The following is a 12,297-nucleotide window of genomic DNA, read 5'->3' on the forward strand; positions in this document are numbered from 1 at the left end:
TTTCAGACATAAGGCGAGAAAGACTGAGGCCCCCAGCAGGGGGTAATGCGATTAACCAAAAACATTTGGAGACGGTCATGGAGGAAGGGGACAAAGGTCACGCTCAGCTGATTAAACACGATTCCTTTCAAGAATCTTCCTCCCCGTTGGTATTGACTGACAAGGTTCCCTGAAGGTGGGAATCCCTGGATCCACCAGGTCTCTGCTGCCCCCTAAAAGGTCGACAGCGAAGAGTTCCCGGGCCGTGTCGTCAGGGCGATCCCACACGATTCAAAAGACGTCCGTCCTGTGAAATATTTGTGATATGAATCACCCGTGCTGCCTCGGATACAACTGGAATAAAGGTGTTTTCACAGGGCGTTCCACTGGCTTCCTCCTCGACCGCGTGATCACACGTTGGCGTGCGAGCGACCTGCCAACCACCCACCGCCGTTTGAACCAACATCACAGAACTGACTTCCATTCTGTTGCCTGGCCAGCAAAAAGAGCCAAAATCAGACAACAAACCATGTCAGATGCGTCTGAAGCCAGTTGTATAAATTTTAACTGCGGTTCCGAGGTCTTCAACCCCCAACCTATCACGATTTGTACAATTTCCTGTTCCTCAGCCAGGTTGTAACTCCCTAAAGGCAACGCGTTGCCCCGGCAACCTTTATTGCGCAGGTTTGTGATTAGAGAGTAATAAGAATGGGCAGTGGCCATGTGGTTCATGATGATGAGCTCACAGGTATTAACTTTTACAAATGATGGCTCATTTCCACCACATGTGTTGAATCAGTAAACACTCACCCCCAGAGAAGGAGAATGGAGCAGCGCCCTTTAGTAGTGTGCTGCTTAGAAAAGGGTTATATTATAAGGGTGGTGAAATGTATCTTTAGTTTTGAATGGCTGATCTGCTGCCTTCTTAGTATCTGTGCTTTACATCTGTCCCAAGACTACAACGTGAAAGAGCATCCTGCTGACCGATGGTGTCTTCTCCTCTCTGCGGACCAGACTTTAGGAGCAGATAGTCTCTAAAGGTTGTGTTCTTGTGTGGAGGGGAGCCCTCCGTCCCTCCCTCCCCCCGCTGTGAGCACACCTCCCTCTCATCCCGTCCTCCTCCTCCTCCTCTTAAGGCTACTTGGCCAGATGGTGCAGCCTTTCCTATTGTTTACCCATGGCCCCTGAGTTTACCCAGCTAACCCTGGCTACTGAACTATTGAAAACCAAGCGGGAAGCTGCAGCAGAGACCGACAAGTAAGTCACTTTCCCCCTTAGCTGCAGCTGAGTGAAGCGCTGTTAAATCAGCTCTGCATCCTCTTTCACATTTGCTGTTTCTGCTTTACAACTCAGGCGGATGGTGGCCAGCTGTCGTCGGGCGACTCAGACCGTCACGATAAAGGCTAAACTAATCGATAAATGCACCGATTCCGATAACACTGCCGATAACTTTATCGCCTCTTGAAAGAAAACGTGGACACCTGTAGAATTAGATACTCTTCTTACTTTTAGCTGTGATTTCTCAAACTAACTTTTGTTAATTTCTCCGCATAACTGTTCGCGCTGTGATTGACAACCCGCGAAACCAATGACGGGTTAGCACAGTGTGTGTACACCGCCGTTGTCATGGTTATAAACCGACATTCCAAAGAAGTGGAAATCTGTGGGCGGGACTAAAGGCCAAGCAAGTTTGTGTGCGTTCGGAACAGCAAGTCACGAAAAGAAAACTTTTTAGATTGACTTTAACTAATTGACAAAAACACGTATGTACGAAACGTGATAAGCACGTACTTGAAAAGTTATTAGGTTTTCCCAACATCGAACACTTTTGCAAGGACTAATGTGTCGACATTTACAACGCCTAACTACAGCTAACCAAGCTAACTTTATATTCTTTACATCTAAAGTGCATGCAAAAGATTTTTTTTTTAAATTTACGCTCATTGTCAACGAAAAATGAATATAACCTTGACCTTCACACCAAATTTTGTAGACTAGGTAAGAATAATTTTCCCGGCACCTGCATGCTTGTCAGGTGTGTTAAAACCTCCGCTTGATTGACAGCTGGGCAGACTCCGCCCACCACAGGTGCGACTGTGTTCTGTTCCTTATTTACCTGGTTATAATGACCATCAATCTGCCATTGGATATGATTGCCTCTGAAAATTAAAATGGCACTTTAACTCCACACAAATTACATATTTATTGTATTCTAACGTCTGGGAGGCATTCTGACACATCCCAACTGTAGGGATTCACTTCCCTTGGGAATTTGGTGGATTTTAAAGGTCAGAATGCAATGTTTCACATGGTCTGAAAGGTGTCAGAAGGCCTTTCATGCCTCCACACACTGAGGTGTCTTGTTCTGTCGCAGGTACCCGGGCCAGTGCAGAGTCCAGGACTGACACCAGCATGGGAACACTTCAGTAGCACAGCTATGCCAGATTTAAGGCCATACCTTTCACCTCGCTGCTGCATTTAGAACCACTACTCACAGAAGTCCTGACACCAGAGTAGATGGAAAGAGGGGTTGGCGGAAGCCTCCAGAGTTTGAAAGGAACTGCGAGGAAAACCTAAAGGTAGCGAATCCACGGACAAGAGGAATTTACCCGCCGCGATGTTCAGGCAGCTGGAAACATCATCCAGGAGACGCCCGTGCGGTGGAAACGTGCACCAGCATCCACCTCCGCCCGCCTGTCACCAGCAGGGGCGTATCCGGGCGGTGGAGGTAGCGAGAGGGAGGACGGGATACGGTTTTACGCTCTCGGGACAAAGTCCGTGTGTCCTCAGCTGCATTCTGAAAGGGAGCCCTGCAGACTACGTCGGCCTGCACTCGGGCGACTGCATCCTGTCTGTCAACGACATCAACGTCTCCAAGGCGTCCCACGAGGACGTGGTGAAGCTGATCGGACGCTGTTCTGGCGTGTTGAAGCTCGTCATAGCTGAGGGCGAACGTCACAGGCGCCACCATCATCATCACCAGCGCTCTGCTGGCAGCCGCCACAACGGCAGCACCGCCAAGGCAGCGTCGTACCTGGATTCTTGCTCCAGTGAGGAGGAGTTGGACCCTTTCTACGATAACGGCGTCAATAACAACAACAACAGCAGGTCGGGCGGTGGGGGGCGCGGAGCTTGGTACAAACCCAAGCTGGACCCGAAGCAGCTGGGCATCGACAGGGCGGAGAAGGTCGTGGCGGAGCTGCAGTCGGGAGGCATTTTCAACATGATCTTCGAGAACTCCAGCCACTCCTCCAGCAGCTCAGACAAGGACCGTCCCGGGATCAGCGCAACATCAAAGCCACGGCCGCCGTCGGAGCCGGATTTCACTCCGTATCGGAAGGCCTCCCGATCCCAGAGCAACCCCAACCTGCTCTCCGAGGAAGAGATGGCTCAGGTTCTCAACGATGACTCGGTCTTCCTCGACGCCGATTTCCATCACCTCCACCTTCACCAGCGCGAGGAGCAGGACGTGGACGTGGGAGATGGAGGCGACCTGATGCTGGAGTCCGGCGAGGGCATCCTCACCGTGGGCATGATCGTCGGGTACCTGGGGTCCATCGAGCTGGCCTCCACCGGCACCAGCTTGGAGAATGACAGCTTACAAGCCATCAGATGCAGCATGAGACGCCTCCGGGCCGAACAGAAGATCCATTCGCTGGTCCTTATGAAGGTGCAGTTCCAACTTTAAACAAACTTTAAATAAGGAAATGCGATGATTCTGTGTGTGGAAAGTTTATCTGCTCATCTGATTCTAGCCGGTACCTTTGGTTCTGTGCCCAGGTCATGCACGACAGCGTGCGTCTTTGCAGCGACAGAGGTCAGGTTCTGGCCACCTATCCTGCGGAAAAACTGGCGTTCAGCGCCTGTTGTCCTGACGACCGGCGGTTCTTCGGCCTGGTCACCATGCAGGCCACCGATGACCTGGACGACGGCGCCTTTGGCCGGGGACGCGAGGAAGAGGGCAGCTTGAGGACCTCGTGCCACGTGTTCATCGTGGACCCAGAACTCTGTCTCCACCAGGTAAAGAAAGGGAGACGAAGGAAACGGACGATCGCCCGTGGAGGGAAGTGAATATTTAATTTTCTCTGGGTCTGAACTTCTTTTTTTCTTCAGGTCCATTCAGGGGTTTCACGGAGGTTTGGATTCGAGTGCACGCCAGACCCGGACACAGGTGGCTGCCTGGAGTTCCCGCCCAGTTCTCAGCCGCTCCTCCAGTTCGTCTCCGTTCTCTACCGCGACATGGGGGACAGCATCGAAGGGGTCCGGGCCCGGGCCTTCAATGACCCGGATAATGATGCCCAGCAGAACCACAGCACCAGCAGCAATAGTGACAGCGGCATTGGCAACTTTTTACAGGAAGAAAAGAGCAACAGGGTTCTTTTAGTTGACTTAGGAGGTCCTCCTAACCACAGCTCAGGTCCACGTCACTGGGAAAGCCCACCTTCATCCCAGCAGGCCTGGAGCCCCACGCTCGGAGCTGCAGCCTCGCACCCTCCCCCCCCCCCTCTGAGAAATGGACAGTACCGCCACGAATCGCACGTGGCCGACCTCCCTCACCCGCTCCCCTTGACACACTCCGATGTCCCTGGTCGCCACTCTCGTGGGGTCCACCCCCACAATTACTCTCCAGGGAAAAGGGGAGGAGCTGTGGGCGGAGGACTGGGACTCGGGGTGGACCAGCAGCGCTGGCTCCCGGTCCATGTGCTCCGGGACTGGCGTCAGCAGCACCACCGCAGCCACTTCCAGGGCTTGAGCAGCGATCAAGAATCTTACGCTGAATCCACTGACGGATGGTCATCGGCGAACTGCAGCACCCTGCCCCCACCTATGAATAAGATCCCTGCCGACCGCTACCGGGCCCCAGTGGCTCCCGGAGACCATCTGGCTGCACCTGGAGAGAGCCAGCCGCCTCCTCCCTCACACCTCCACGCTCACGGCCACCGACTGGCCGCCCAGAAGGACGAGTGGGCCAAGAAGCTTTTTGGTGCTGGAGACCGGGGGAGAACTGGAGCCGAGAGAGGTGAAAGAGAGAAGAAACGTGGGAACGCAAAGGAGGGAGAGAAAAAGGCAAGTTGAAGAGGAAATGTGTGCTAGAAATGCCTGACAGTTTAGCTCCCCATGCATGTGTGCCGCTAACCCAGTGGTACTACAAAAGCCACTTTGTTGGAGTTGTGTTAAAAGTAACCGTGAGATGAGAAGCCCGGGCGGCAGGTAGCAGCCCCCGTCACACCCCCCCGCTGTGGAAATTTACCCTGCCTCCAGTGTGTCCATGGCTACAGATAATTGGGGCTATAAATCCATCTGTGCCCATCCCACCATCACGTTCTCACCCTTTGCTTAATGACGCGCCGCTTTTAACCCGTGCGGCTCGCAAATAGGGACTCGCATCCTCCATTACCTCAGCAAATGTGGTGCTGAGTGGCGCTCGCAGCCTGGACTCCGTCCAGCCGGTGCCAGTGCAACGACGGCTACGTGGCCCCGCTGCTCCAGTATCACCTCATGTAATATGCATTAACCTGAAAACCACCTGTCGCATTTGATCAGACGCCCAACGGACGACTGGGAGCTCGGCGGTGCTGATGCACATAGATTAGATTAGAACAATTCACATTGGTAAATTTGGCTATACTGTGGGGCAAATATTATTTCATCCTTGATCAGCACCGACGCCATTTTAATTGAATTAAAGCATGTTGATGTACTATACAGCGTATATACTGTTGTATATGCAGCATGTTGCGTATATAGCCAGATTTGACTGCATTAACTCTGCTGCTGTTAGGGCGAGATTGATTTTTGTTACCTTTGTGGTAAAACTGTCTCGGGACAATCGGAGGAAGTGTTCACATGAGTAGAAGCTGACTGTGGCAGGAAGGTGAACATTAAGCCTGGTGAACGATACCAAAGCTTGGGTGCTTTTGGAACCCTTTTAAATGACATTTTAATAAATCATTTTGTGAATTGTTCAGTTGAAACAGACTCGGTACGTTACTCTGAACTTTAATTCTAACACTTGCCACAGGGGGGCAGTGTTTTGTTATCGGAACTTCCCCCCAAAACAACCTTAGAAATCACCTCTATAGCAGGTTTTAATCAGAAAAAGAAAGAAAAATTTCAATTCAAACATGCACACATAAGAAATATCTCAAATTTGATCTCACTGTGAGATTTAAACAATCCAGACGTCAAAAACAGTTTCCTGACATCACCTGTAACCTGCATTTTTTTCAGCTGTGTTCCTGTAATCAATGCTGGTTCTCTCGAACATTGATTATGTCCTTGTATTTGTGTGTGCGTGTGCATGCATGTGTGTGCATGAGAGAGAGAGAGAGAGAGATGATGGACTGCTCAGATAGGCCCTAGTTTCTGCCTAGAATGGTGTTTCTCTGGGAAAAACCCCTCGGATGGAGTCACACCCAAAATAAACAACTTCATCACAAGTGCTGGATCAACACTTGTGTGTCTTTTTTGTGGACATTAACTGACACGATCCCTCACCCTAAACAACACAAATAAACCACCGCAGCCAGAATCCAACGCCCACATCCAACAGTTATCCATCAAGGTTGTGATGGCTGGTGTAATTGACCCCTCAATTTTACTTTGAAGCAAAAATTGGTCCACTTAAACAAAGCAAGAACCTGCCCACACACACACACACGCACACACAGATCCTCTGTATCCAGGCAACACCGCTGGTCCTGTTCCGCTGAAATACCAACAAGTCCTGCTGCTAATCAGCCAGTCAGATTCAACACGTGTCACAGTTTGTCCTCTGGAGTCGGTTGCATCGATTAGTCGGCCATTAGCCGACGGCCGTCCGCTCATCGACGCTGTCGCAGCGCAGAGAGGCTGGAAAACGCCACTTAGAGAAGCAGAAAATGGCCGAGTAATTGTGTTTTTATCTGAAACCTGAAAGGCGCCACTCAAAAAGAGAGTTGAAGCCTCTCGTTTGGCTTTGGACAATAAAGCTCACGTGTTCATTTTATGGCGTCATGAGACAGCGGAACGTCGTTAAAAACGACCCACTGCGACCACATCAATAAGAAAGAGGGATAGAAAGCCTTTATTCGCCACATTATACTTACATATCCACGAGTACATGAGCCACACCAGGCTGCTGCCTCGTCTCTGCCGTGTGGAATCTTACATTAATGTGAAAAAACTAGGTGGTAAAGGTAAAGCATCCCAAAATGTGTAGGTCTGTTCCAATCAGGCGGTCAGATCTGACCTCAGACCCCCCCCCCCCCCCCCAGTGTTTGCTCCAGTGGTTGATTCTGATATAGGAAGTCGTCGCATGTGTTTTGGGAGTCCTGCTATTGTCCCGACACCCTCTGTATGTAGCGCACGCTGCAGGGAATTTGAATCTGAATGTGCATGTTTTGTCCTCAGGGCGGCCGCTTCCGGGGGCTGACCATGGGATTCCCTCCTCTCCCCCAGCGCTCCTCAGCCCGCCGCTCCTTCGGACGCTCCAAACGCCTCAGCCTGGCCCGCTCCCTGGATGATCTGGAGGTGGGAGTCAATGCACGCAACAGACACACAGAAAACACACAGACCCCCCCCCCCCCTCACGTGTCACTGACGTGGCGTTTATGACTTCTATGTGCATCATGCCTCCGTCTCTAATAATAGCAGCGTACGTCCTGATAGCACACGGACACGTTAGCACTGAAGCAGCATTTATTTAGTGGGTGGATTTGGGTTTGGACCAGGAAGCAGAGATTTATGCAACTCGCCATTCATGGAGGTGTCGCCTCCAGCTGAGTGTGGACGCGGCGTTGCAGGAAGAAGACAAACTCTCTTTTAGCTCGAAGAAATTACCTGGAACCAAGTCACTTGAGAACCATGAGTTTTGTCTAACAGTGCCCTTATTTGTTTTCTAGATCACTTTTGCTTTGCCTAAAGAGAAAGTGTGTGGTGGACGACATTCATAGCCACTACGGAAAAGTGAAAGTATTGATTATTATTACAGTCGTCTCTTAATATTAATCTCCTCATGCCTCATTGTGTTAATTGTGCGTGTGTGTTCTTGTACATAATGAGTACCAAAATACTCATTCTACTAGAAAAGTGGGGACATTTTGGGGAGTAGAGGAGGGTTTGACTGGTCTTCACAATTTCTAAGGACTATTTGAGGCTTAAGAAATGGTTTTAAGGCTTTTAATTGGGTTTAGCTCAGGGTCAGGGTTGGGGGTCAGGCATGAGGGCTGGGGCAGGGAGCTGGGGAATTCATTATGTCCCTGAAAGTCCTTGCAAAGATAGCAGTGCGAGGATGTGTGTGGGAAGCTTTCATAGACTGAAGCAGTGTTTTCTGTGATCATGATTCACAACAGTAGTTGAAGAGCAAGATAGAGATCAGAGGAAAGCTAAATGTTTCCGTTGTTTTGCTGCTATCGAGGCACTCGGAGGACAGATAAGCTCATTTCAGCTGCATTTTGTTAAATGTGCATTTTTTACATTTTTCTGGCGGAGTGTAAGAGAGTGAGAGCGACCACGCAACACCCATTGTTGATTACCTGCACAAACCAGATGTTCCCCCCTGAAAGGCTGGATCGACACAGCTTGACACGTTCAAATGACAGGATCAATAATGCATCATTTCACTGGTCTGGAGACCATAAGGGGACTTATTTCTGACATTACCTTTATAACTTAAAACATTAAACACACACTACCTTTAAAATGGGGGCTGGCCTCTTTTTACCATCACTTATTCCTTATCGTTTTTCAAATGTAATATAATAAGTAAATAGGTAAGAGCCTCCAGCATTTTGGATCAGCTGGAGGCTTCTTAAAGAGGAGTTTGGACACCCTGATAATAAAGACTCACAATAGTCCAGCCTGGAAGGAACAAACGCTGGACTAACTTTTTTGCATCATGCTAATTTGCCGATCTTTGAGATGTTCCTCTGGTGAAAAAAGGCACTTCTAGAGACTAATTTAATGTGTGAGTTGAAGGACAGATTTGGTCAAAAGTTACTCCAAGATTCCTCACAGAGAGACCAAGTCCAGAACCTTGAGGAACTCCATGGCTAACCCTGCTGTATGAGGAGGGAACTCCATGGACATGAGCAAACTGGGATCTCTCTGATAGATATGATCTAAACCAGTCTAGTGCTGTCCCTTTAATCCCAATCACATGATCCAGTCTCTGTAACAGGATGCTGTGATCAATTGGATCAAAGCAGCACTGAGGTCCAACAGAACCAGCATAGAGACCAGTCCATGATCTGAAGCTATGAGAAGATCATTAGTGACTTTAAGAAGTGCTGTTCCTGTGCTGTGATGAGCTCTAAAGCCTGACTGAAACATCTCAAACAGGCTGTTCCTCTGCAGGTGCTCCAGTAACTGAGTCACCACCACCTTCTCTAGAACTTTAGAGATCAAAGGAAGGTTGGATATCGGCCTATAATTTGCTAATACGTCAGGATCCAGTGACGGTTTTAAGCAACGGCTTAATCACTGCCACCTTGTAGGACCGGGGTCCATAACCTGACACTAAAGAACCATTGATCTGGTCCAGGATAGAACTGCCTATCAATGGTAAAACATCCTTCAACAGGTGTGTTGGGATGGGATCTAAAGGACACGTGGTGCTCTTGGATCTTTGAATTAAGGAAGACGTCTCAGTGAAATATAGGAGGAGTTTAAGGGCTCGTATGATCCCACAGTCAGCACATCTGGTGACGCTCTAACAGCTGTTGGGATGCTTGATCAGCTCTTGGATATTCATGGATATCGTATCCACGTTTACACATTTCCAGGCATTACTCAATATTTCTTTTTCTCTTTCCCTCCAGACCAAATGATTTCGGTGATTTGCATTAAAGTGCGGCAGCAACCACAACGCGCCCCTTTCATCGCCCGTTGATAATCAGGGAAGCGTTTAGTGTCTCCAATGAGGGCAGATCCTCCCTTTCTCCCTCTGCCATTCCAGGCCAGCCTTCCTCTTCTCCTCTCCTCATCAGACCCTCGGTTCCCTCATCTATTCTACCTTTCTCTTCCGGTCGTTAGGCTTTTTTTTTCTCTTGCTGCACAAGCGATAATATCCACAAACAGAGGAGGCTTTGTGTTTTGTGGGGGGAAGTGTGCGTGTGTGCGTGCGTGCGTGTGTGTGTGTGTGTGTGTGTGCACATGTTTTTTTCCCCCATATGTGAGTTCACTCCTGCTGGGGGGTCCTCGCAACTTTAGCATTTCAGTTGAGGGTCAAGATAATCATGATTCAGTCCCACATAAGGTTAAACATTATTGGTTAGGCTATCAAGGTCATAGAAAGAGTGTGTGTGTGTGTGTGTGTGTGTCTGCGTGTGTGTGTGTGTGTGCAGAGAGCGATGTGGGGGGATAATGGGGTTGGAACTGTTAGCCTGCACTTTTAATGAGCTCTGATGAGTAACGCGCTGACATTCTACTCGTTAGTGAGGTCTCAGCACAAAAGTGCATACGCGCGCATGTGCACACACACGCACACACACACACAACGCAGCAGGATGAATTCTAAAAGCTGCTGTGTGTGTGTTTGCGTTTGCCAAGAGCTTGAGGCTTGCAGTATCTTGTGATGAGTCTGATTGTACCGTTCAAGCATCAGATATTTATTCCTACACGCACACGCACACACACACACACACACACACACACACACACACACCGACTTCTCCCATCAGCTGTACGAGGACTCTCGAGGGCGACACACAAGCAATTTTGTCTAAACCTGATCAGCGAGCTCCGAACGGGGCTTTTGACGCCATCATCAGGGGTAAACGCGCCACCACGCAGCTCAACGTTCCAAAGGGCACGAACAAGTGGTGCTTGAGGTCCGGAACAACAATGTGACTGTTTAAACTGGAAGCAGACACAATTGATTCAGACGTTCGTTTCACAGATTTAACCAACTGACTACAAGGCTGATTACCGCCACAGTGAGATGAGACGCGTCACCTTCTGAGGAAGAATAAAATAGGAGTGAATTCTGATGGAAGACAGCTGCAACCACGGGTGCAGGTCCCTGTCAGATGCTGTCGTCTTCCTGGGCAGAGGGAAGGACTTGGCTGGGATGTATGGGGCCGGGATGTATGGGGCCGGGGTGTATGGGGCCGGGATATATGGGGCTGGGATGTATGGGGCTGGGAGGGGCTGGGATGTATGGGGCTGGGATGTATGGGGCTGGGATGTATGGGGCTGGGAGGGGCTGGGATGTATGGGGCTGGGATGTATGGGGCTGGGATGTATGGGGCTGGGATGTATGGGGCCGGGATGTATGGGGCCGGGATATATGGGGCCGGGATGTATGGGGCCGGGATGTATGGGGCCGGGATGTATGGGGCCGGGATGTATGGGGCTGGGATGTATGGAGCCGGGATATATGGGGCCGGGATGTATGGGGCCGGGATGTATGGGGCCGGGATGTATGGGGCTGGGATGTATGGGGCTGGGAGGGGCTGGGATGTATGGGGCTGGGATATATGGGGCTGGGATATATGGGGCTGGGATGTATGGGGCTGGGATGTATGGGGCTGGGAGGGGGGGAGGGGCTGTTTTAGTACAAAAGTGGCTTCAGATGTGTTCATATGATAAGATAGTTGGTCACAGATACACACATTGCTCAGTGAAATTGCTTCGCTGCATTTAGTTCGTCCTGAAGGGTCTTGGGGGGAAAAAAGGGTTTTCTTTTTTTTGGGGGGGGGGGGCTGAAAAGCTTCTGGACAGATGAGACGTGTTTGTCTGCTTTGCTTAGCTGAAGCTGGTTTTGCAAGATGAACACGTGATGGTTGCAAGATGGGAGCTCTTCATGGGCAGCGTTGACCACAGGAGTCATTAGAGCAACGATTCAGGACCCTAAAAACGACCAAATGGCAACAGACGGTTCGAAGGTTTGACCACTGCCCGCAGCCCACGAGCACAGTCCATCCTCTCACGAGCTGTCCGGCTGGACGGGCCACTTCAGGGGTGTCCCTCTGTGTGTCCAGCTCCACCGTGGGGACGGTCCAGGGCAGGAAAAGAGGGGTGACTGGTTTCCTCTAAAGAATCCAGGTCAAATAAGTCAATCTAGGTATCAAGTTCAGAACGTTAGAGACCTCTGTGCTCCTGGGAACCTTCGGCGAATCAGGTTCAAGCGCTACATCGAAGGGTCTCAATGCTCGTGTCCAAGCAGTATATATATTTTTGTTAAACTCTGTTGGCTGTGTGGTTCTGCAGCTTCTGGGTTGGAGGAAGCCGCGTCGTGGCCACCTCGTTCCTGCAGGCTGACATTAAGCGCTGCTGCGTCCTGTCTGCATGATGCACCCCCGGTTATCTATCAGCGCCGAGCGTGAGTGAGGTGGC

General features: G+C 50.3%; 1 protein-coding gene across 4 annotated transcripts in view; it reads left to right on the plus strand.

Annotated features, from left to right (window-relative positions):
* The first annotated feature begins 1,085 nt into the window (after positions 1 to 1,085).
* rgs12b (regulator of G protein signaling 12b) overlaps positions 1,086 to 12,297 on the plus strand; it is a 28,387-nt gene continuing 17,175 nt past the window's right edge. For 2 of the 4 annotated variants that reach the window (XM_011612985.2, XM_029850726.1), the window contains exons 1-5: positions 1,086 to 1,236; positions 2,354 to 3,649; positions 3,760 to 3,999; positions 4,093 to 5,046; positions 7,372 to 7,491. In XM_011612985.2, coding sequence (XP_011611287.2) covers positions 2,597 to 3,649; positions 3,760 to 3,999; positions 4,093 to 5,046; positions 7,372 to 7,491 — 2,367 coding nt within the window. In that variant the 5' untranslated portion in view covers positions 1,086 to 1,236; positions 2,354 to 2,596. Of the gene's footprint in view, positions 1,237 to 1,655; positions 1,743 to 1,777; positions 2,068 to 2,353; positions 3,650 to 3,759; positions 4,000 to 4,092; positions 5,047 to 7,371; positions 7,492 to 12,297 lie in introns of those variants that run through there. The other 2 variants (XM_029850725.1, XM_029850724.1) reach the window with 2 other exon arrangements.

This window comes from Takifugu rubripes, chromosome 17 (genome assembly GCF_901000725.2).
Source record: "Takifugu rubripes chromosome 17, fTakRub1.2, whole genome shotgun sequence".
NCBI classification, from domain to species: Eukaryota; Metazoa; Chordata; class Actinopteri; order Tetraodontiformes; family Tetraodontidae; genus Takifugu; species Takifugu rubripes.